Consider the following 25,649-nt stretch of genomic DNA (forward strand, 5'->3'; position numbering starts at 1 on the left):
AGGAAACTCATATTTATCTGTGGATGTGTTATGAATTAATTGTTCCAGAGTTACAGAAATACTTGAACTGGTCCTGAGCAGAGCCAGTAGAGTCAACGAGGCCTTTTAACTCAAAGATGATACCACTCTGGTGTAACTGTAATGTCTTCATAAGCAACATGGGTTGGAGCCTCACAGATGCTTTAATGTGGGTGGATGCCTGATGAGTAAGCTCTGTCAGATATACTTTAGGTTTGGGAAGAACTGGTTTGTATTTTATGCACAGCATTCTTTGAACCAAGGTATTTGTACAAGGCATTGAAAGGCCAAGAGTCAGTCAGGGACCAGGAAAAGTTCTTTTCCTGGGCTAAATGATAACTCTTCAAACTTCTGACTTGCTCCCACACCTCTTTCCTGGTAACTCTGGGTCTTAGGAGTGCTTTTTATTTTGAACTCAACACACAGGTGCACAGATTATCCCTGACACAATGCTAAACTTAAAATATAGTCTTGAATTCTGAAAACTGTGATGCAAAAGCAAACCAATACCCTTCCAAATAGGTGGGAAATCTCTGATATTACCTGTGACTTCCTAACATAAAAGAGAAAATATGTTGCATGTAAGTGTGCATATGTATGCATGTACATATTTCTTTTCAGAAAAAAACACATTTAACTTTCAGTATATGAAGGGAAGTAAGAGTTTTAGTTCTGGGAATCAACACCTAAAGTGTTGATCAGTGAATGCTTGAAATGACCACAGCTGCATGACAAATATACTTCTCAAAGAGATCTAAGCTTTAGCAAATGTATGTAATTTACAATATTACCTCCTTATTATGTTAATTTACGCTTTCCAAAACAGAACATTTCTTTTGTTTATAAGGTTGTAATAGAGTGGTAATTGCATTTGCTTATGTCACCAGATGGTTTCTGTTTATCAAAATCTGGCTTTTCCCATTGTAGCACTGCTCTGATGTATCCTCTCTTCGGGTATGTCTGAAGCAGGGCTAGTATTCTACATTATGAATATGACTGACTTTCTTTGGGTTTTGCCGTTAATGGATCTCTTGCTTTTTTAGCAGCACCAACTGTCTTGATTTACGATTCAGGATGGCTGATGGTGAAGCAAATTTAGCAAGCAATTTTTCTGCCCAACTGTGATTCATATTAGTATTACTGAGCCATCTGCTAGGTATTCTTTGTCCTCTGCAAAGAGAGGGTAGAGCTTTGTGCAAAAGTCTACTCAGTTCCCTTGCTCACACTCCCGTCAGCAGAAGTAAAAAACTAGGAAGATGGACGATTTTATGGGTTTAGATAATGGGATGGGCAAAATCTGTAGTCGGTTCCTGCCTCTGCTCGAGATTTCCCATGCAGCCATGGGTGAATCATTGAATTGCTTTCTGCCTTATCACACCATCTGCTAAAGTGAATTTTCTTTCTCTTTTCTTTTTTCTTGTTTTGTAACCACTTTGCTGTATACTTTTTTTTGCTGGAAATACATATAATAAACAATTCTTGGCTTTTCTCTGCTGAACTTGGAACAAATTAGATTTCAGTAACTAGCATGTCAGTGCTGTAAGTTGTGAGATTACTACAGCCAGATGTTTTCTGTGTTAATCTAATTTACTCAAAAATCATAAACTGTGAAATGCAGTAAAATACAAAGAGCAAAAAGAAACTGTAGTCTTGACCATGTGAAAATAAAACATGAAGCATTTTCTGAAGCTGCCTTTTTCCTCGTGCAGTTCTGTTACAACAAAATTGTGACAATATTTTTTCCCTTTAAATGGTATTGCAATAACCAGTAAAAGGTCATTGTGCTTTATAACCACTCAGTCCCACATTATTGACTATACTTGCTTAATTACCAACTTGTACTGAAACACATTTCAAAGAAATAACCTGCTTTTTGGTCCTCAGAATATACAGCTCTCATTCAGCACCTTTACCACATTTAGTGTTGCAACTGTGTTTTCAGAACAGATTCTTTCACATACTGATTCAATGTTAGAAAAATCTTTACAAATTTTAGTGTAAAATAAGCATCATAGTTTATGACATTTTAAGTATGATCATCTCCTGATAGATGCTTACTGTTATTGGTCAAAACAGAGCAACAAGGAAATATTCAAGCAACATTGCAGCCACAACCTAAAGAGTGCTCGTTTGCTGAAGAGTATAAGGGCACAGGTTATATGGAATAAATGCCATCACAAAGACAGATATTATGGAAAAATTGCAGGGTTCTCATTGTTGCATCTTTGTACTTCAAACTTAAACCAAATTATGTTAATGTACACATCTCGGGAAAATCAGGATAAAATTCAACACTTAATTTTCTGGTATGAAATACTTGTTTTATGTCAATGTCTCTATTTAAATTCTCATTTCTAAATGACAGCACCTTATGAAATATGTCCTGAAGACTATTTGATGTCAATGGTGTGGAAAAGGACCCCAGCTGGGGACATGGCATTCAATCGATGTCCTCTCAATGCCACAGGTACAGTACTACTTTGAAATTTAATGATGATAAAAAAGGGGAGAAATATTTTGCAGTGTCCAAGTAAAATCATTACTAGACTCCTAAGTATGCATATATGTGAATAAATCTATATAAACCCCACATTTATTTATGCATATGCATGCATATATATGTATGTCCATATACTGTCTCTTGTAGCTTACATATATGCATGGGTCTGTAGTATGTATATTTAAGTATACACATACATATATATGCATTATAGCCAGAGAGAAAAAGCTGAGAAGAAATCAGTTCAACTAGACCTATCAGGTGATGAAAATGAAGCAAAACATAAAAATCCTTTTTAATTAAGAAAACCCTGCTAAAAAGCCATCAAGTAAACATTGACACGTTTCAGAATCTTATACTATCTACATGCTGATGATCATTGCATGACATTCTTTCTCTGTGTACTTTTAAAATAGCATGGAATACAGTTTAAATAAGCTTCATCCTTTCCAATTGCTCTCACTTATATAAATATTTTCTGTCTTCTTTGTGTCTTACAGGCACCACTAGCAGACGCTGCTCTCTCAGTGTTCATGGAGTGGCCTTTTGGGAACATCCAAGCTTTGCTAGATGCATATCAAATGAGTACAGACACTTGCAGCATTCAGTAGGTGCAAAGCCAGCTTTAGTACTTGCTCTGTTTATTCATTACTAATCATTGATGTGAAAAAAAACCCTTCTTATTTACTCTTAGATTTCTGATAAGAAATACTAGGAGGAAAACAGACCTGAGAAAGAATAATTTATATTAATGGATATTATTTCGATCCTGCATATTGCTGGTGTTTGTGAAATAAGCTTTGTCTTACTGTAGACATGGAAAAACGAGTCAGATTCCCTTCTTTCATGTCTACTGTGTAAAGTTTTTTTTTGGGGGGGTCAGAAGTAAGACATATTTTGGTTTATTAGAAAATGAGATTGGAATAAATGAGATTTACTGCAAGAGTGGCTTGCTGAGAATTTTATAATACCTTGGATTCTTTAATTGCAGCCTAGGAAGTCAGGAACGATATTTCTTTTTGCTATCATATTTAGAACTTCACCTTCAAATGTAACAATAGGAGTTGATTATAGGGTAAAGCTATTGCAGTGCCTTGGAAAAAGTGAAGTAACTCTAGGTTAAAAAATATTCTATGTTTTTTTTTCAGTATGCCTAACAAAAAGTTTCTTTGCAAAGCATATGCATTTTACATTTATCTACTGTCTAAATGTGTTTATATGCAGAGATGCAATATATTGCATATATTGCAGTATAAATATACTGCCATGGTATATGCTAGGTATATTGGTTACACTCTATTTCCATAGCCAAAGCATTCAACCAAGTTAATTCTAATAGTGGGAAGCATGTCTTTGAAGATTCTCATGGACAATGGGTTTTTCCTGCATGATATATTTTACTGATATTCTTATTACTCTGTCTCCTTTTTGAAAGGCCACTGCTCCATTTATCATTCAGCAGAGGGACACTAATATAGCTCTGTGCTTCATAACTTCCCAACCTTTCAACCAAGTGCAACACTTCTGTAACACGTTTAAAAATCTTTGGTGGCTTGAAAAGCAGTAGCCTGGTGGTAATTCCTCAAATCTGGATTGCTACTTAGAGGAGATTTTGATGAATTCCTTTGAGCTGCATTTCTGTTTCATTAGATCCAACTTAATTGAGGCCTGGGATTCAGTTTCAGGGCTAGGCCAAAGCAAGAATTATTTTAAAATAGATTAAATTAGATTTTAAAATAGATTGTCAAAGGAATTTTCTCCACTGCATAGAAACTTTTCTATTTTATATAGCTGTGTGCATGTTGGTCTCTCCCTTTAGCATTCTTGGTCAAAAAACACATTACGTTGGCTGTATCTGTTTTGCACTTAATATTTTTGGTATTTTATTCTTTTGTAAGAACTGCATATATTGTGTCTATGTTAGTTTGCAACAGTGGGAAATGCTGTTTATGCTATTTACTGCTTTAACTTGCCTGGCTAACTTTTGGTGAGGCACTGATAATTTTTTAAGAGCTGCAAGTCTGCCTGGCAGGAAGGGGTCATTGTTGGACAAAAGAAGGTATTTCTAACCCAGATCAGATTTATCCTTTCTTCTCTATTTCCTATTTCAAGATATTAAGTATGATTAGGCCACGCTGTGAAATAATCATTTTGCCAAAGAACATTCAAAAATAGGTAAAGCTTCTTTAAAATTACACAAGAACATAAACAGATCTTATTGCTGCACAAAATCTCAGTCTGCTTTATATACATACAAATTAAAGAAGAAAAGTGGATTTCTTTCACACTTAGGAGCTGTTCACAAAGGAAATTGGCCTGTCTTACATCTTACTGCTTCTCAAAGTGAACAACACAGCTTATTTAAAGAATCAGAGAAAATAGAGATAAAGACCTATAAGGTCATTGCCCTGCAAATGTAGGCTTGTCCCCCCACGATACATATGTCAGTTCCATAAATCCCTGAAAATAGGGCTTTATAAGGAAGCTGCTGACAGACGGTGTTGCTATAATAAATATGTGTGCTTATGAAAGCATTTAGGAGATGCCTCAGTGTGCTTAACTTACCAAAAAAGTTATTTTACCAACTCAGACCAGGACTAGTGGGGGGCGTCACTCAGTCCTGTGAACATTCCCATAAATTCTGAGTCTGATATGAATCCCTTTTATTTCTTATCTGAAAAAACATAAAACTAGGTGCATATACTTCAAAAAACGTTGCTTCTGAAGTTGATGTAAGGCAGTTGATATACATACATACAATATTTGATACATTAAAGCATAGAATACAGACAGGTCCTTGTCTCTCTGCCCTCTGAATAAGCCACATATGATCCAGAACCAGCCCGAAAATCACACAGTAGAATTCACATGGTGGTGTGCCTAAGAAAATACTCTCTAAAGAAAAGAGTTATATATGATAGGAGCTAGAGATGGGAGCCTTGGCATAAAACTAGTATACTTCAAAAAACGTTGCTTCTGAAGTTGATGTAAGGCAGTTGATATACATACATACAATATTTGATACATTAAAGCATAGAATACAGACAGGTCCTTGTCTCTCTGCCCTCTGAATAAGCCACATATGATCCAGAACCAGCCCGAAAATCACACAGTAGAATTCACATGGTGGTGTGCCTAAGAAAATACTCTCTAAAGAAAAGAGTTAAACGTTGCTTCTGAAGTTGATGTAAGGCAGTTGATATACATACATACAATATTTGATACATTAAAGCATAGAATACAGACAGGTCCTTGTCTCTCTGCCCTCTGAATAAGCCACATATGATCCAGAACCAGCCCGAAAATCACACAGTAGAATTCACATGGTGGTGTGCCTAAGAAAATACTCTCTAAAGAAAAGAGTTATATATGATAGGAGCTAGAGATGGGAGCCTTGGCCACAGACCCTGCTAACCTGGCTACACAGGAGCTGGATTAGAAGCTTACAGATACACCCATAAATAAACTAAACAGGGTGAGTGCCCAAGCTTAAAAACTGTCCTTGTAGTCAGCTACACTGCTTAACTGTGTAGCAGTTAGCATGTTCCCCGACGTGATTTAAGACTGTACCAGTGAGCACTCTCCCAAACAATGCCTACCATCCTTTGGAGGATAGCGTAGCAGGGAGACCATTGTCAGCAGGCAACGAAACCATCGTTTTCTGGGACAGAGAAGGGATAGAATTTAGCTTGAGGGAACCAGAATCCTTTGCTATATATAGTGTAGAATTTTATCACATAACCACAGGTGATTGATCCTTGATGGCTGCTTCCTTACTGTATGTAACTACAGTAGATTCACTGCCTCCTGCACAAAGCTTCTTGTATTTTTATGGTTTTCCCTATTACTCACCTGGAAGTGACATGGGACAAATTTCAACCCTTAGTAAGCAGTATTAAAGTAACAGAAACCCAGCTAGTGCTGCGTGTTCTTCAGCTTGACTCAAGACTTGTATTGAGACCAATATGGTAGCTCTATAAATCATGCTAAAATGTCACTATCTTTTCATCTCAAAATCCATTTGGAAGTCTATTTGCAAAGATGAAGAGTCAGTAAAGTTAAAAATACACCCATAATGCTAAAGATAATATATTTTGCTCATAACCACCAGCACCATGAATAATTTAGCTCTTTTTCCAGTCACATACAAAATGTGCCAGGCAGACTTATTGCCTCTACCCAGGGTAGACATGGCCTGGCACTTCAGATGTAGGGTGTGGCAGTTCAGAAGAAAGCAGGGGTTTCCATTGCTTAAGTGATGTTGTCTAGATTTGTGGACCATTTTTAGATATATATGTCAGTATTATACTTATTATTGTATTGAAACAATTTCAGAGTAATTCACAATCTTAAATTAATATATCTCCTCAATATATGCTTGAGATCACTCTCTACTACATAGCCAGTTTTTGGTGATGGGGATCTGAGTGAGACCAATTAAGTAGGAAATTTATCTCCAGTCTTCTGAATTAGTGCCTAGTCACTCTTCCTTCTTAATGTTGCTACTTCTCCATAGGACAGCACAGAATATCCCTGGCATGGTGAAAATATAGTAACTGCAGGGTCCCTGAAGAGACTATGCACTGGAACATGATGAAACAATGAAGGGGAATGGTTTGACTTGTGAAGATTGGCAGTCAGTTTATGTCTTTCAAGGGCACAGAGCCCTACACAATTCATGTCTAGGAGCTTGAGTAAAAACAGCTAAGAGGATGATGCACTTCAGCTATGCCACAGATGTACAGCCTGTACTTCTGTTAGTTTATCTTACCTTGTGCACTATGGAATGCAGGTTCCTTTTAAAACTAGGGATGATAATTAGATCTCTTTGAATAACGGAACCAATTAGTCATGAATAATTTATCCAATATTTGGTACAAATCAGTCATCAAATGAATTCAGCAAATACTGTTTGACCAGCTTATACAGCTGGTTGACTAATATGAACATTTATTCACTGAACAAATTAATTGACAAAAATGCCCAAATCCATGAAATAAACCTTTGGGAAATTATTTGCTTAGCTCTAATAATACTACTTAAAGAACCTAATTAGGATTATTCTGCCTAAAGCACTCTAAGTGGAAAATGCAAAGTGATAGGTAGGTAAACTTTGCCTTCTGGAATCAAAACCTAGAAGATCAAGCAAAAACTTGATGAACAGAAAAAGAAACATCACAGATTATATACCAGATTTTGTTATGTTTTTCTTGCATTGTCCTAATGTGTTTGTAGCACCTGCAGCTTTGTAGTAGGAAAGTGTTCTTAGTCAAGCATGGTGTTTCAGGACTGGTACTAGTCATCTTAGCATCTAAGAAGGAATATTTTGCCCAGTGATGTCCAATATGTTAAATAAATTCTTGAGAAAGAGGAGATTGCAACAAAGAAATTCTTTGAAGTGTCTTTTTTTAATTGTGGTTGGGGATGTAGTGAAGACATAAGGTTTAATAAGTTCTAGTGGCAGGGGATACCCTTTCTTCAGTTCCTTCAGGATAGTTCTTGGTCACATACTGGTCACCAGATTTCAGTTAATAGGGAGGAATTTCCTTGCTTTCTCTAATTCCAGATTAAATTCTCAGAATTTGGAGGTTTTTATCCCCTCTGTGGTATAGACATGATTTGGGTTTTAGACCATTTTACCAAATCAATTACTGCTATAACAGAAGTTATGGACCTTGCTAAAGCTCATTCTCTCTTTCTACCCTTGGCATATAGTTCGGTTTCTGAAAACTGAACTCCTTTGGTCTGACTAACATATTTTAATCTCTTTAGAGTGTATCTGTTGCTAATTTAATGGAGTGTTTTATGAAGAAAGGCAGATTAGATGATCATCTAATGACCCAAACTTAGTCTGCATAATATTATGAAGTAGTATTCTTGGTGTTCATTATCTTCTTTTGATCTGGAAGCAGAAAATGGTCTGCCTAATTATTTTGCATAGAATTGTTTACTTTAGCTAGTACTTGATTAAGTTGGACTAGTGTTTTCTAAGGTGTAGTTTGCTTTTGGTTTACTTTATTTGGACAAACAGGGTAAAATCTTTCCTGAGACTAAGAAATTTATTTATACTGTGATTGGATGTGAGTGACTTCAGGACCAAGAACAGAATCAATGCCCACAGGCCTAACTCAGATGATATCCAAAAAAACCCCTCTGAAATGTCTGAAGTGAGAGCTAATTTCTCTTTCATACTCTCTTGAAGCTTACTGAATTTCGTACACTATATAAAATAAGACCAAGAAGCAAGACCCCAGCATTAGGAATATCCTACATTATCCTTCTTCCAAAAGGCATAACTAAAGATTTCTTCATCTATTCTTAATCCATTTTACAGATAATAGCCATCTAAATTAGAAAAAACCAGCAAACAAAACCAAATGAAAAACCAAACCAAAATATGAAACCACTCACTTCCTCCCCCAGCTGCCCAAAATCTAAAAACCAGGAAACAAAAGACTTGAATGGGAATTAATTTAGAAAATGAAAATGAGATTAAAATAGGTACAGAAAAGTAGTGAATTTTCACAGTTTATGAGCTCTTTAGGAATTGAATATTGAATATTGGAGCTTTTATGGCCATTTTTAATGAAATCCATTAATGGATAAGATCTTACCATGGAGTATTAGGAACAGATTTTGTGAAAATGGAGAAAATGTTTGAATATATGGGGCTATTTCTATTTTCTACTCAGTTATGCATTTATACTAAGTAGTAGGATTTATTGAATTACAAAAAAAAAAAAAAAGATAATTCTATGAGGGATCTGCTTAAAAAATATTAGTAATATATCACTGTCTAACCACACCCTGGACTAGCCCTTTTGCCTAAAGTGAGATTTCTTCTACATGTGTTTTGGACATGGAAGAGATTTCTACTACAGACATAAATAATGACAAAGTCTAAAGCCTGTCAGCAAGACATGTGTTTCTGAAGGTCATCTCCAATATTCTCAGAAAATCTCTACTAATACAGCCCATTTTATAAACTTGTGTGGCACAATTTTCTAAACTGAATAATGAAATTCTGCATTTAGTTGCTGCAATAAAAATAAGGTATTAATTTCATAGAATCATCTAGTTCCAACCCCCAGCCATGTGCAGAGACACCTTCCACTAGATCAGGTTCCTCAAAGCATTGTCTGACCTAGCCTTAAACACTTCCAGTGACTGGACATCCACAACCTCTCTGGGCAACCTGTCCCAGTGTCTCACCACCCTCACACTAAGGAATTTCTCCCTAATATCTAGTCTAAATCTACCCTCTTTCAGTTTTAAGCCATTCCCCACTGTCCTATCACAATATGTCCTTGGTGAAAGGTACTGGAAGGTTCCTATAAGGTCTTCCTGGAGTCTTCTCCCCAGCTGTCCAGTCCCAACTCACAGCCTTTCCTCATAGGACTGGTGCTCCAGCCCTCTGATCATCTTCATAGCTCTTCTCTGAACTCACTCCAACAGGTCTGTGTCTTCTTTACGTTGGGAGCTCCAGAGCTGAACACAGTGCCAATCTGAGCAATTGAACACCTAATATAACATCCATTCATGCAAACTGGGCTGCTTTCTTATCAGAAAGTTGGAAAACCAAAATATCTGTTAACTCTTTAGAGTTAGGAAGGAAAAATATGCATATGAATTATCACACTGATGTCAAGATATTAGCACTTATGAAGGAGCATGAGAACTTGTGCAGGTGAATCTTTACATATCAAACTTATAATACAGCCATAAAACTGCATTTCTGCTGCTTCTGCTCATACTATAATTTTGTTTCCACTTTTTCCACAGCGACATTATTCACAATTTTGAAAGTGCTTGGCTAAAATATAATTTGATAAAAAGAACTCCGAGGTGAATAATGATTTGCTCAGCTGCAGCTCATTAGAGATGATTTTGTTTTTCCAAATTATATTATAAGGGCAGCGTATCAGCCTGTCCATGTACTCCTCACTGAAATGACTGCTGTACTCTGGGGAATGAAAGGCTTCCTCCTAAAAAATTTACTGCTCCTTCTTTTTTGCTAGTTTAGTGCTTCATTTCTTTTTATATAGCTGCAGAGCAAAGCAGCCAGGCTTAGTTTTATAGATTTGAATGCAGAGGCCTCAATAACAACATTTTTGTCCTGACTCAGTCTATACTTATATTGGTATACACCAGCTCTTCATCTTCACCTTCGCAGCCTTTGATAGGCAGGGGAGTTATATCAGTAAATTATCTGCCTTCCTTGCCTTACTTCCCTTGTAAGCTCAGAATCTGTAGGAGCCAGGTCTGTTTTGTCACTTCCCTATCTTGACTGGAGAGTGACAAACTTTTCTCTCATCAGAGAGCAGCTGATCAAAAGATTGTGGCAGGCAACAGCTTCCCCCTCCCTCACAAACATTTTCCCATTCTGCACAGGAGGAGATTAAAACTTCAGAAGAAAAAAGCTAATGACTTCAGTATCACTGTTTGCTTGATGGCAAGGGCACTCATTTGGTTCCAAGAAAGCTGTGCCTGCCCTGCCAAACTCTTTGCATGGGCTGAAATGTTGTGGGTTTGAGTACTTTTAACACCGTGTTACAAAGTTAGTATGGCTTTCACAGTCTCCTTACAGATCTGCTTCACCCTCTGTAAATAAATGTGCAGTTTGCCAAAGAGAGGAAATAACCCAATACTTCAGGCTCTCATATAAAATATGTAGGCTAGAAACCAACTGCTCCATCCCAAGTGAGTGATTTTTTTTTTCATAACTGTCTGTGTTACAATGGGCACCAGAAATGAGCAGCTTAGGATCAGGAGAGTAAAATGTGCTTCAACCTACTGTGGGACCTTCTGCATTCATGATGTTGTAGTGTTTGATTTCACCAACATACACAAACATACACCTCAGACCTGCCTGAACACACAGCTGTGGCTGGAATCCATGAAAAAAGGAGACTTTATGACCTTTGGAAAAAGGAGCAGACAACTGAAGAGGACTACAAGGATGTCATGAAGTTATGAAGGGAGAAAATCAGAAGGGCCAAAGTCCAGATAGAACTTATTGTGGCTGTTGCTGTAAATACAATAAAAAAAACTGCAGGAATTTTCATTCCAGCTGAATGCAGCATTAGCTGCAAAATGACTGCAAGAATTTGACTTGGCAGCTAGAGGCAAAAAAGTGGTCATGACATCTTACATGTACAGTCATTCCCTTGCTTTTTTGTCCACTACTTCATTTGCTGCATCCTGCCACCATGTTTTAGCTCAGATTTGTTAAGTATGTGAGGCACAAAGGATTTTTCTCTTGCTTACTGCAGTACTCCCATGCAGAAATTAGTGCTCCCCAATAATGCCAGTTTCCTTGAAGAAGTGTCCTGCAAGAAATGAATGTCATGAGAATTACTGTATAGAAACAACACCGAGTAAGTGCAGAAATTGGTTAAAATCAAATAATCATATAAATTGAAGTATTTAATCAGAGCTATATGTTTTAGGGACATATACTCCCCAGTATGACCATGTACCATAAAAAAAGAAAAAACCTCATTTGTAGTATGTCCCTTTGTGACCCCTAGCCTCAGTCATTCAGTCAGTATGGAGAGCCAGGAGACTTTACCTCAAGCAATGTTATGTCTGTCATAGAATGAAAACAACCCTCTCAGAGTCGTCATTCTCTTTTTCCTCTCAACTCTTGCTCTTGTCAGGTTGCATTATACATAGATAACACAAATCTTGAAGACATGCCCTCTGGTTAAAAAAGGAAACAACAATAACAACAACAAGATCTCACACAGCATGCCAACGTGAGTGGGATTTAATCACAGATAATTGGAGCATTTAATAGCAGTACTTAATAAGATAATGATAGAAATCCTGGTCAACAAACACAACGATAAGTATAAGAAAAAAATAGTGAACTTTTTAATTACTATTCATTCCTTATCCCTAGTGCCATTTATTACTCTACTGAAGAGCAGTCTTATCTATTCAAAATATCTATTAAAATGTTTTATTGGATCCATGCACAAATAAAAATACTGAAGCTGTATAATGACTTTTTCTCTGTTACCTATTTACTGGTTATATCTCAAGGACTAGAATAGTTGACAATATTGATGATGTTCATGATTAAAAAAAGGAATAATGTCATGGGTTAAAGTGGAAAAAAAACCCTCATGAGCAACACAGTAGGAGACTTCTTGTGAAAGAGGATACAGAAAGAACCAAACATCCCTCTAAGCTGTTCACATTCTTCTTCTGAAAACATCTTTGACCTCCACAGACACTAGATGATTTTTTTTCAAAGACTCTTCTCCACAACTCATCACATATAGAGGGGCACATACAATTTCTCTGACATCTGTACAGACATTCATTTTTCCTGAGATTAATGTCAAGAACAGCACAGGATTCTGTGTGATTAATCTGCCTCCTTTTCTCTAAAAACAAATCACTGCTTTGCGGACTATTTTGCTTAAGAAAATTTAGAAGTATATGACAGTGGGATGACTGTTTCTATATAGTGAGGCAATTCTCATTTTTCTTATCAATATAAATTTAGAATCAGTTCCTTAAAGCATAGGGCTGCAGTGATTTCAGCTGAGTGCACAGAGGTAGATTGAGGCACCATTTCTGCAGAAACTTGGTGCAGCAGACTGCACACCACGGCAGCGTGTAAGTGCAGAAAGGTAAAAGTTCAACTTTAGGGCACTCCTTAAACTTCAACTTTTCTGGTTGGGATAAATTATAGGAGGCTTTAGTTTGAGTTTCACAAAATTTGGACCTGTTACAGAATTATAGACCTGAAAGGAAATTCATGAGATCATCCAGCCCAAACTTCTGGCCCATCAGAATCAGCTATACTTGTATTATTCTAGCATTCTGTTTTTCTTGACTGTTAAGGCCTCCAATATGGAAGTCTGCATGGTCTCTTCAGGTAAACTGTGATATATTTTCCTTTTCAACTGTAAGAAAAGTTTTCCTTCATTTATGTCCTTTATCTTCCTTGACAAAGTGTATACCAACTACTTTTCCCACTTTCTATTATACAGAGGTTGCACACACAAATGTTTGCCTTCTTCTTTGCAAAAACTATTGGTTTATAGTAAGTTATCATGATTGAGATTGAGACTACTAACTAATTTTACTGATGACAAAGTGGAAAATTATTTTGTATTGCTTTAACAATCTCCTTCATAAAATACTGAACGTATAGAAAAGAAAAAAATCTCTTCCATGATATTAGGTTATAAATATTCAGATGCATACCTGAAGATGCATAGCTCTATCTTTAGACTTTGTTTCTTTTAAAAGATGGATGAAATAATATTCTTGAACACTGAAACAGCCTGAAAAAAGCCCGAATCAATTGTAAATAATTTATTAGATTGAATAAATGAAAGCTCTGTGCTAAAACTGTTAAAGGACTGTCTACCAATTATCAGAGAAAAACAGGCTGTAATGAAGTTTTTCTCAAATCTGAAAGGAAGTTCTTTCTCACAATGACATTACATTATAGGTGTGATATATGTTCAGCGTCTTAAGAGCATTATGAAAAATATTTTGTAAAATATTAGTGTTGGGTTGTGGAGGTGCAGAGCAAAGAGGTTTGCAGATTATGAGCACTTTGAGGATATATTTTTATTTCAAACTGTCTTTCCTCAGTTCTATATAAGGCTTCCTAATTTGGGTTCTTATACTTCCCCCTGCCATGAAATGTATTAATGACATCATTAGTAATACCTAGACAGAAATCCAACAACATCTTAAAAAATAATGAAAAGGTTGATGGTGTAGTTACTCTTCAAATTCATAATTATTTTCAGTCTTTTGTAGTTTTCTTGAGAGTTTATAGTTTTCTGTCCCTTTAAACCACATCTAAATGTTAAGTCTGCAGTAATTACTATGCAGCAATAAATTTGTACTCCAATGCTGGAGGCTTAGGAGCTCTGACTTTGTTAAGAGGCATTTTTATTATATCATACTTTCTGATAAATCGAGGGACAAAGGCAGTTGCACCCAGAGTCAAAGTCCAGTTAAACATTTCAGTAATTTTTCAAGTATGCAGCCATATAGTGTGGGCAGCTAGAGCTGGGGCTGACAACTGAAGTGTCAGTTTAACAGCTGCTTCATTTCACTATCTCTCGGCTCATAAACTTTATTTTTAATGAGCCTGCCTGGAAGACCACTAAAAAATGACCTTCACAGAGAACTACAAGGACCTACAGTGGTGACCAAAATAGCTTTCTTGGGCAGTGCATAATATCACAGTGACCATAGTAGACAAAATAAGCAATATGGTGAGAAAGGCATCATAGTAACTACGGATGAGAATACTCTGTATTTTCATGCAGAAAGATTATTGTGATAGCTGTGCAAGTAATTCATTTCCTTCAACTCGCACTAATCTGGACATCCTCATTGGTTTTAATAATGTTGCACCAGTTTACATCAACTGAGTGAATGGCCTGTGATTTTAAAGTTGTGATTAGGAGCTGTAGGCTGTTTTACAACAAGAAAATACATTATCTAATAAACTGATTAGAATAAAGAGGATGTTAATTCTTGCCCTGCCATGCACATTGCTTGCTGGTCTTGGTCAAAACTTTCACCTAATTAACTTTCTCCCCCTTTCCTTACCTAAACACAACCTTCTGTTTTGTTATGCTATTTCTAAGAGTATGTGCTAGGTTAACTCAAGGCAGTGTAGGCCTGGAGGGGTAGCTAAGGATCAGGGGAAGGAACTTCTGAGTTGGAGTTTGAGAGGATGAAAATGTTCTCTTAAAGCTGTGTATGAGTGGTGTGGCCCAAGGGAGGAAAGGTACTTGTGCTAGGAAATTGAGCTTTCTGGGTATGTCATCTTTTAAAAAGAAAGTTCCAAGTTGAGCTGTTAAGAGCTGGTAATTCTGAGTTGCTTTAAACCACCTGCATCACAACCCTGGCTGCTTTTGAAGTAGGTGCAGTAATTTAGTCCTGTGGAATTGTGGGTACTTGCTAGAGCTTTTTTATCATTGTGTCCAAAAGCAACCAAAATGTCTTGCTGAAAGCACCAAAGGGTATACTACAGCTCCCACTTCTGCTGCTAGAGATCTGTAGCATTTTTCACTGAAAACAGAGCTTGTTCAAAAGCATAAAACCCAGTCAAAACTGGGATCATTCTAATTTATTATTTGCATTCCAAAAGCAGCTGAGACCAACACTTTTGTGTGCTTTGGAGGATCCAAAACCATCAACAATTTGGCCTCTGCTTCTTTAAAATGTGAGTTTAAAGTCTAGCAGGAGAATGGAAAAACAAATTTGAGGTGAACATACAGATGGAGCAAAAGGAAGCAAAATAGTGCAGTACAAAATAACCTGCTAAATAGTTTGACAGTTTTCCTACCAGTGTTTATACAAACATTAGAGCACAGTAGTTTTTATGACCACATTGCTGTTGTTACTGGTATTAAAAGAACAACTTTGTTCTCTCTTAAACCTGCCTTCAAGATGTGTGTTGTCTTTCCAACAGTACATCCTGAGACGTGTTAGATTTGGGAGTTCATCTTTATGGACTGTCTTTTGGGCTTGACTAGAGACACACCAAACATTGTTAATCCTCAAAATCTGGAGTTATGCTTTGGGGTCAATAAACAGCTGGATGAGTTCCAGCAAAAGTTCAATCTTATGTGTTACTGTGCTGGCTGATGCTCTTTTAACTTGCTGATGGGACACTATGCGTGAGTAGATGAGGCAAATGGCAACATTTCACAGAAAAAAATGAATCAAGTTCATGTTTGATTTTGTTTATCCTCAAGAAAGTCGTTCATAATGTTATGTATACAATATCAGATCTCTGAATTTACTGAAATTAATTTTCAGCCATTCTCACACCTTTTTCTCCCCTATTATTTTCCTACCAGATTACTTTCAAAGCCTCCTTCTAAAAGGAGTAGAAACTGCACAAAATTATTTTTGGGAGAAACTTCTCACCTGATTTCTTATTCTGAAGACTAAGGGAGATATTTCTTCTGAAATATTTGTTAAAAAACACATAAACAAACACCAAACAAAACAATTAACAGTCTCAGTTTTCACTGATTTATTGATTTTTTTTATAAATATCAATCATACCATTATGCTTGTACCTCTGTACTTGTAATATAGATTAGATTCACTCTCTGGTCCATGCTGCACCAGGCAGGTATTCTCCCAAGTCTTAAGTATTTCTAGGGTTTTGGCAAGCCAGTTTTGGTTCATAACAGTCCCCAGCAGCTATTAAAGACAAGTTAAGGCTGTAGACAGAAATTGAAGCAGCCACATTGTCCAGCAACAGCTGTGTTAACATATATCTAGTCTGAGGACTGTAACCAAATACTGAGAATGTTACCAAAATATGATCCAACAGCATGACAGAAAACCTGCTTAGAGTCCATATGTCAAAGGATTATTGTATTTTTAAAATTGCTTTCATGAGAGTTATTTTGAACCCTTTCAACCTCTGTGCTACTTTTGCTATATATTCTATCCTTTAGTCTATCCTTTTAACAAATTTGTTTATGTATAACAAAGACCCACATATCCTCACAAAGTGGCTGGAGAGATCTGGAAGTCCAAAACGTGTCTTTACACTCTTCCTTCCACTTCACCATCACATTATCATAGAATCATCAAGGTTGGAAGAGACCTTCATGATCTTCTGGTCTAACCATATGCTACATTAGTAATTTTTTCCCTCTGTGTATCAGTAATAAGGCCAAGTTAAAAAGCAATATAAGAGACATTTATAAAGATGGTGTCAGCATTTTGGTTGCTAGTTGCATAGTATTTTCTCTTCAGCTCTCTTGCTTAGAATGAGATCTATCTCATGTAATTTATCTATTGCTTAATACCCTTCTAACACAGGATATTCTATGATTCTATGATACTTCAGCTTTCAGTTTGGAAGAGCACGTGTTTGTACACATAAATTCATATGCATAGTTAAAAATGGGTTGTTTATCCCATGTACTTTTTTAGCTTTGGCTGGCTTGGTCATATCTTTGTGATACACTCTGCGTCTTCTTGGAGTGCTGAGTCAGCTTTAAGAATTAATCAGGTCCACAAGTTCAGCTTCTTATCAGGAGGATAATTCTACCAGCATATTCGTCTTGGATCACTAGCCTTGAACAGATCTGCTGGGAGAGCTGTTGCTTAAATTAGCTCTTTTGGCAGATACACAGGAGCAATTCATAATTTAATTTGCATTTCTTGGAAAAAACAAACAGGATAGTTCCAAGTTAACACCTTTGTGTTAGTACTGAAGAAGAGAGCACCATAATCCCCTTCCAACTAAACCATCTCTCTTGCATTGCCTAGGCAAGCTGGGCTGGCAGAGATGAAGGGTCTACTTTCCAATAGTAAATTAGGTTATAACAATGTCTTAGCATTTATTCCTTTCAGAGCTTATAGTTGTTTAATGAGTGGCAACCATGTTTGTACACCTGTTCCTCTGAGGAATATAAATTCCTTGCTACATCGTCGTGGTAAATTAAAGCCACACTTTAACCCATGGAGGTCCAAGAAGCAAATGGGTGAAACACAATGAGAATCTTTCAGAATAAAATTGATGATTCTCTGATAAAAATAATATTTCTGTCATCCTAGTCTACCATTTTTTCTTCTTAAATAGCTTTAATATCTAATATTTTGTCCGTGTTTCAAATTTATCATACCTTCTTCTCAGTAAAGTAGGTTCTGATATAATTTTGTTCTTCTGGTACAGATTAAAGAGCACCTTGCCAAGGGACAGAGGATGTTGGCTGGTGATGGCATGTCCCAAGTAACCAAGACATTACTGGATTTAACACAGAGGAAAAACTTTTATGCAGGAGACCTTCTAGTTTCTGTGGAAATTCTCAGAAATGTTACGGACACATTTAAAAGAGCAAGTTACATCCCTGCTTCTGATGGGGTGCAGGTAAGAGAAACATTGTAAGGGTCATGTTTTAATTCATGGAGTTTATGTCAGTATACTGCATGTCAAGTGTTTTACCCACTGAGGAAACTAAATCTTCTGAATGATAGACATAAGTATTGTTCACACAAAACTAAGATACAATTGTAAAATAGGGAGAAGACTCAGCTACATTTAATAAGACAAATATCCAAAACAATGCAGCAAGTAAAAAATGTAAAATACTTTATTTGTAATGTTTATTTCAGTATCCTTGTCTTTCAAGGTTTGGTTTGATTGACAGGAGTATGTTAATTTTTTTTGCACTAAGAGTTTCTTGTTCTAGTTCATTTCAGTTCAAAACTGGTTCATTTCAGTTCAAAATCTATCCACAATGTTATGTAATTCTGGCATCGCTTCTTCGTTTCAAATAAATAAAGCTCATCAAAAGTGCACAGGAGTGATGGATAGTGCATTCGATATGAATTTTCTATTTCACATCTTAGATTAACTCTTCCTGTGCAAGAGGACAAATAAAATGCTGTCAGAGCTAAATCCACCACAATTATTTCTAATAATGCGTTGCACAACTCATTGTAGAGTGTTGATTAAAATAAATATTACTCAGGACTTCTAGATCAGGATATTGGTTTCATCTTTATCTGAGAATTTTAGACATTTTTCAAAGACTGTAGGTATATTGAAAAAGAATACTAAGAAGGTAGATGTATACATTGAGTGGGCAGCAGGTCAAAAGAGGTGGTTCTTCCCCTCTGCTCTGCTCTTGTGAGACCCACCTGGAATGCTGCACACAGTTCTGGTGCTCTCAAAATAAGAAGGACATAGAACTGTTGGAGAAAGTCCAGGGGAGGCCACAAAGCTGCTAAGAGGACTGGAACATCTCCCCTGTGAGGACAGGCTGAGGGAGTTGGGGCTGTTCAGCCTGGAGAAGAGAAGACTGTGTGGAGACCTCAGAGCAACTTTTCAATATCTGAAGGGCCTACAAGGAGCTGGAGAGGGACTCTGTGTTAGGAACTGCAGTGATAGGACAAGGGGTAATGGATTCAAATTGAAGGAGGGAAAGTCTAGGTTGGATGTGAGGAAAAAGGTTTTTACAGTGGTGAGACACTGGCACAGGGATGTTGTGGCTGCCCCAACCCTGGCAGTGTTCAAGGCCAGGCTGGATGAGCCTTGAGCAACCTGATCTAGTGAGGAGGTGTCCCTGCCCAGGGCAGGGGGTTGGGACTTGATGATTCTATGATATTATTTATGAAAAATATAATTTAATGATAATTTATAAGTTACTAATGAAGTTATTAATTCAGATCATGTGTATGTATTTGTTTGTGTAAAGGTAGGCATAGATTATAAATACACTTTGGAATATATGCCTGCAGATAAATGGAGATATCTTGGAAAATACATATGTCATGTTTTACCACACTCTGGGGGACTGTATTTAATTTAATTTTTCTTTTCACTGTCACATATGTTAATACTTTTTAGTTCATCATCAAAGTAAGTGACAAAAAGGTGAAAATGCAATTAATTTGCACAAAAGTTCTTTGTGAAGAAGCTCTGTGTGGTATTCTAATTACATTGTAATTTTTTAATTAGATAGAGTAGAATTTCTAATTCGATGGATTTTTGTTTTAAAGAAATTATCAGAAAAGCATGAGAGAGGTTTAAAATCCCTGAAAGTCATAATTTATCATTTTGCATGATGTCAGAAAAGTAGATTATGATGAATTATGAGTAAGATCCAGACAAAAACACTTGCATTAAAACTTAGATAGGAAAAGTATATATGTTTTTTATACATTCCATCCATCTGGATAGTCCTTCAGTTGCCTATAATCTCTGGTTTATATCCATATTAATATTCATGAATAGTGCAAAAGTTCTGATTCAGAGACTCCATGACAAGCAGAAAAGTGAAATCAAATTTGAAAATTCCAGGCTAATTGCTCAAAATGAAGGTGTTATTGCTTGATGAGTTGCATAGAAAATGCCACTTGTTTCGGCAGAGAGATACCAAGAGCCAAACAAAGTTTCTAAAGTATTCATATCCAGGGCCAAGTTATTTATTATCTGACTCTTTTTCCTTTTGCATATTTTAACCTTTTTTTTGCAACAGGATTTCTGTATGTGTTGCATACATAGTGTCAGGAACAAAAATAGCCATGTATGAGGCAGTTAAGCAAGAAGGTGTCCTGCATCAGTGGGTGAAAACAGCAGTACAGTAGCAGAACTGAGACAAAAGTCATTTAATTCTGCAAGCAAGGTCTTTTATTTAATATGGGAATTAGTTTAAAACACCCTGTGTAGGTACACTGTGGCTATGAGATGGATACTGCACTGACATAAGAACAATTCTACTAGGAACATAATCAAAATCTTAAATAAGCATAACATAAGCAAGATTTTGGAACACTACCCAGAACTGGTCTAAAAGTGAACTACCTTCTAAGGGCAGGATGGCAGGAAAGGAACTGCCTTTCAGGACAGGATGGCAAAGTGAGTTGTACAATCCCCTGATGCAGTGACCAGCAGGAAACAAGGTTTCCCCCACAGAAGTTAGAGCAATATAATCCCATTTATATTAGCCACAGGGACTATTGCTGCCAGTCAGGGATTAACAGGATTGTCCAATCCTTCTCCCCCCCACCTTCTTCCTCCCCCACAACTGCTCCCTGTGCTGAAGTCCAAAAGTGGAGGTAACTTAAGGCTATCCATTAATTCCTCCTAGGGAGGAATTCTTCTCTAGCTGTATAAAAGGATTTATGACAGCTTTATGCCTGCAGAGAGGGTCAAAGAATTTGGACTGGAACAGAGAACTGCAGCCATTGTATTACAGAAGAAAAAAACTGAAAGGAAGGAAATTAAATTAGGAAAACGTAATTGTGCATTCCCAACCGCAACTGGAATTATCATCAAAAAAGCCTGGGCAAAAATAAAAGGCTTAAAAATTTAGTTCTGGCTGTCCCAACATTTTCTGTAGTGGCCTGTTCAGTAATACATAAGTCCTGCCATGAAAGGAAGGAGCTTGATTCTACAGGGAGGTCCAGTGTTTACTGCAGTAATACCATCAGATCACATCCATAATGCTTCTAAAATTTAGCCTTCATACCTGTCAATCATTTTACTAAAGGGCAATGTTGTTTCTTGCAACATTCATGCAATAAGCAAGTGAATAGTCAAAGCAGGAGAATTTTTAACCCTTTTTTTTCCCCTGTCCTATTTCTGGAGTGCATCTCATATCTGTTCATTGTCCCCTGTCATATTTTTGGAGTGCATCTCATATCTGTTCATTGTTGAAGCAGCAAATCCATTTAATTATCTCTCTGTTTAATTCACAAAGCACTGGTATTGCTGACTGAAATATCTACATACATCTCAGCCTCCACTGCTACCATAAATATGACATCAACCAGGAATAGAATTAGAGAAAAAAAGATCTCAAGAAGAAAGATCTTCTTCTTACTAAGTTCATATACATCATTTATGGTTTATTGGCAAGAACAGAGTGTATATTAAACCAGTTATTGCTCATCTTTTGTTTGTGCTTCAGTCTAGCATTATTTATAAGCTTTTTCACATATATTTTTGGCAAATGTTGGTGATTTTAATGCTTTCACATAACCGAAACAAACATAAAGTTTAATTAACACATAACATCATTAGTAAACTCATGCCATTTATCTTCTGCAAGAAACATTTAAAAATTTAATTAACACATAACATCATTAGCAAACTCATGCTATTTATCTTCTGCAAGAAACATTTAAAAGTCCTGAGTGTTTTCAGGCAATCTAAGCCTACTCTCAGATAGCTCTCATTACATGGACATGGATACTGTGGTAATTAAGGCTTAGACTGTTTCTGCAGGCGAATGAGTGGCTGAGTGTAATGCAAAACTAGCTACAAACCAGCTCCCTAGTATGATAAATTATCCCACCCTGACTTCCATGCTGCTGCAGCTAGACTGCTGTTGACACCCTAACGAGTTAAAGTTGAAATGTCTGTCTACTGCATTTCTACAGTATTACACTGGAAGAGCACAGAACTCTCATGTTTTGAAAAGTGTTTTCCTCAGGCTATATTTTCATCATGCCAACTTTACCTAGTAGAACTCTTTGCCAAAATTATAATGCCCTAGAGTACATATGGTTATAGTGCCATGAAACTGCTTTGACCAGTATAGTTTATTTTGCTTGAGGGACCAATGAAGATGTACATTTTTCCTAGCTAAAGTTGTATTTATACAATTATGATTTTCCAACCTGGTTAAACTGTCAAATCCTTTGTAATGAATGCTAAACATAACTCTCTGCATTGTGCTTTATTTTGCTACTGAATACTAAAAAGAGATTAAATGTATTCTTGGTATACAAACAATACATAGCAATATTTCCTCTTCTTGTCTTCAACTTGACTGGAAATTTTTCAGCACTATCACTGAAAATTGGATCAAACCATGAGAACATTTTTTCTTTTATGTCCTATCATTAATTCCCGTCATCTTGTCCAAATGCACACTTGTAATTTTTACAGGAGCTTGCTGAGCCATTTTGTGTCTTTTCATGAAGTTTTTGTGTTCCTGAAGCTGATAGATATTTTGCTGCTGATTTCAGTGAGAGAAGAATTGCAGCCTCATTAATGTACAGGATTATTTTGTCCAAGTTCAACAAAGTATCAGTCACCCCTATATTAAATTTGGTCAAGTCAAAGGAATTTTTATCCATGTGAATGTTATGGTTAGCATGATTAACTTCCTAATGGTTAGGCAAAGATGGATCCTCTTCCTTGTCAAGTAGTTAATATTAGAACTAAATTAAACTGGTAAAATGTTTTCATGTAAAAATAGTTTTCACAAGCATTATTCAATTTTATGTTTTAAAGTGTTTGAGTTATATGGTTGTGAGACACCTAAAGTGTCTGTGATATCTCATATTTTGAAATTAATGTCTTTTTTCAAGCTTACTCACTGTATACTAAGGGTATGTTAGTTATTTCTGCTCTAATTTCAGTCATTGTGCAGTTGAATCCTTTAATTGTTCATTAATAGTGAGTTAAAGTTACTTCTTACTTCAACCTTATTTAAGTCCATATCCCAACACTGCTAAAATGTAAGTGCAGGTGAGGGAATGACCATGAATCTGAGTTCCAGCATGGTCCTGTGCTTGGTATTCCAGTTAAAGATTTTTAGAGGTCATGGGGAACTTAATTGCACTCTTCAGCTGAGGTTAGTGGAAACTACATGTATCTTTTATGAAGGAACAGATAAATTATAATTGGCAGGCATAGACAAAATTGACATTCTGCACAAAATGTGATGCAGAGCTGAGAACAGACTGCACAAATTTTTAGCTTTTAAAGAGGAAGAAGTTGGGAATACAAGTTGGTAGAGAGAGCAGGCAGAATTAGAAAAGGAATGTCTTCACAAACACTTAGAAGAAAGTAATTTTTAAACTGTGCTGAATGTCCTGGCTTTTATTTGTTTTTTTCCCTTATACTTAAATGAAGAGGAGAATCAGATACAGAAATGAATAGCTTAAGGTCAGAGAAACAGAAACTAATTATTCCTTTAATGCTGAAATTTCTAAAAGGATAGAGGTAAATAAAACTTTTTCAAGGTAAGAGGCACCTGGTTTCAAACAGCATTTACCAGCAAAATACCATTGTATACCCTATTTATGGTTATTAAGGATATTTTCATATTTTGAATAGAAACTGAAGACTGAGACTGGTGGTTTTTTTAAATGTACTTTGTTTACTTGCAGCTTATATTGTTGTCTAGTTTCTGGAATAAGAGCAGTTTTTAAACAGAGCACCATCACACTTAGAAATTTAGCAAGTGTAATTGAAAACGGTTCTTGTTTTATACAAAGCAGTAAAATGGAACCTGACTCTATAGCCAAAAATGAACAATTAACCATAAAATATGTGTGCCCTTTTTTCAGTCTAATATACTATTTTGTTGCCTCACTTTTTCCACTGTCAGAAAATAGGCTGCAGAATGGCATCCATAACAGAGAAAGGAAAGCTCTCATAATGTCAACTTAAGGATATGATATTTCATGTCATTGAAATAATTTTACTTTGTCTTTTATTCAATCGATTTTTCAGAACTTCTTTCAAATCATTAGTAATCTCTTAGATGAAGAAAACAAAGAGAAGTGGGAAGATGCACAACAGGTAAGATTTGCATTCTGTAACTCATCAAATTACAATACTGGAAACTATGCATATTATGATATTCACTGTATCAGAAGCCACACATTATTTCAGTAATAATGTGATAAAGTATAACGTATCTTTTCAAAGATCAGGTTAAACATGTAAACATGTAGGTAAAAGAAAATCCTCAGTGATAGAGTATTTTGGAAATAACCAAATGAGCAATTCCAGAGCCCACTGGCCAATTCCTTAGTTCAAAATTATATTAAGAATATAAGCTGCTTTAATTCCTTACTTTAAAATTATATTAAGAATATAAGCTGCTTCTCTTGACAAACAGATTTTTAATACATTCCATAGGATTATTCACTGTCTTTGCTTTGGATGTTGTAATGAAGTAGATTATAAAAGCTGAAAAATGCTACTAGAGGCTGGCTGCAGTGCTGCTTTTGTTAAATACAACACATCAGAGCTCACCTAAAGAATTCATTAGACACCACCAAACACCTTACAGAAATTTAAACAATAGACCTTTCTAAAAGATTACATTTAGGAGAACAGTTGTGATCCTGAGGCCTGACAAATTTCAGGCCTAAGTTAGATATGCTGATAACACTTCATAAAATAGGAAATGTGGCAAAAATTAATTTATGATAAAAGAGTTTAAAATTCAAATTAAAAAAACCCCTTTTTTTTTTTTTTTTTTGCTGGATATGAGAATTTCCTACATGCTTATACCAAGAAATTCTGGGACAATGTTAATAATTATGTTCATGAACACAACCATAATACCATCAAATTTATTCAGGTACAAATAAGAGTGACAATGGGGATGAACAGATAATTATGTACAGAGGAAAAATTACAGAGGTGGTCAAGGTCAGGGAAACATTTATATGTGAGGAATGATTAAAGAGAGAAAGAAAGATATTTCAATATTAAAAAGAGTCAAGTGCACTTATGTGCAATCAAAGCTTTTAAAGGCAAGAGTGGTTTGGAGAATGTGATGCAGGAATGTTTCATCTATTCATGTTGTGCTTCTTGTGAAATAACTAAGAGACATCAAATAGTGGTGGATCGAGAATG

At 36.1% G+C, this 25,649-nt stretch overlaps 1 protein-coding gene across 1 annotated transcript in view; it reads left to right on the forward strand.

Annotated features, from left to right (window-relative positions):
• Nucleotides 1–25,649, forward strand: part of LOC103798746 (brain-specific angiogenesis inhibitor 3-like) — a gene marked incomplete at its 5' end in the record, with an annotated part of 53,876 nt that overhangs the window by 21,105 nt on the left and 7,122 nt on the right. The window contains 4 exons of the mRNA XM_009071026.1: nt 2,384–2,485; nt 3,019–3,125; nt 18,213–18,407; nt 24,513–24,581. Of these exons, the coding sequence (XP_009069274.1) occupies nt 2,384–2,485; nt 3,019–3,125; nt 18,213–18,407; nt 24,513–24,581 (473 nt within the window). The remainder of the gene's footprint in view (nt 1–2,383; nt 2,486–3,018; nt 3,126–18,212; nt 18,408–24,512; nt 24,582–25,649) is intronic.

Source organism: Acanthisitta chloris, unplaced genomic scaffold (genome assembly GCF_000695815.1).
Source record: "Acanthisitta chloris isolate BGI_N310 unplaced genomic scaffold, ASM69581v1 scaffold16793, whole genome shotgun sequence".
In the NCBI taxonomy this organism is placed as follows: domain Eukaryota; kingdom Metazoa; phylum Chordata; class Aves; order Passeriformes; family Acanthisittidae; genus Acanthisitta; species Acanthisitta chloris.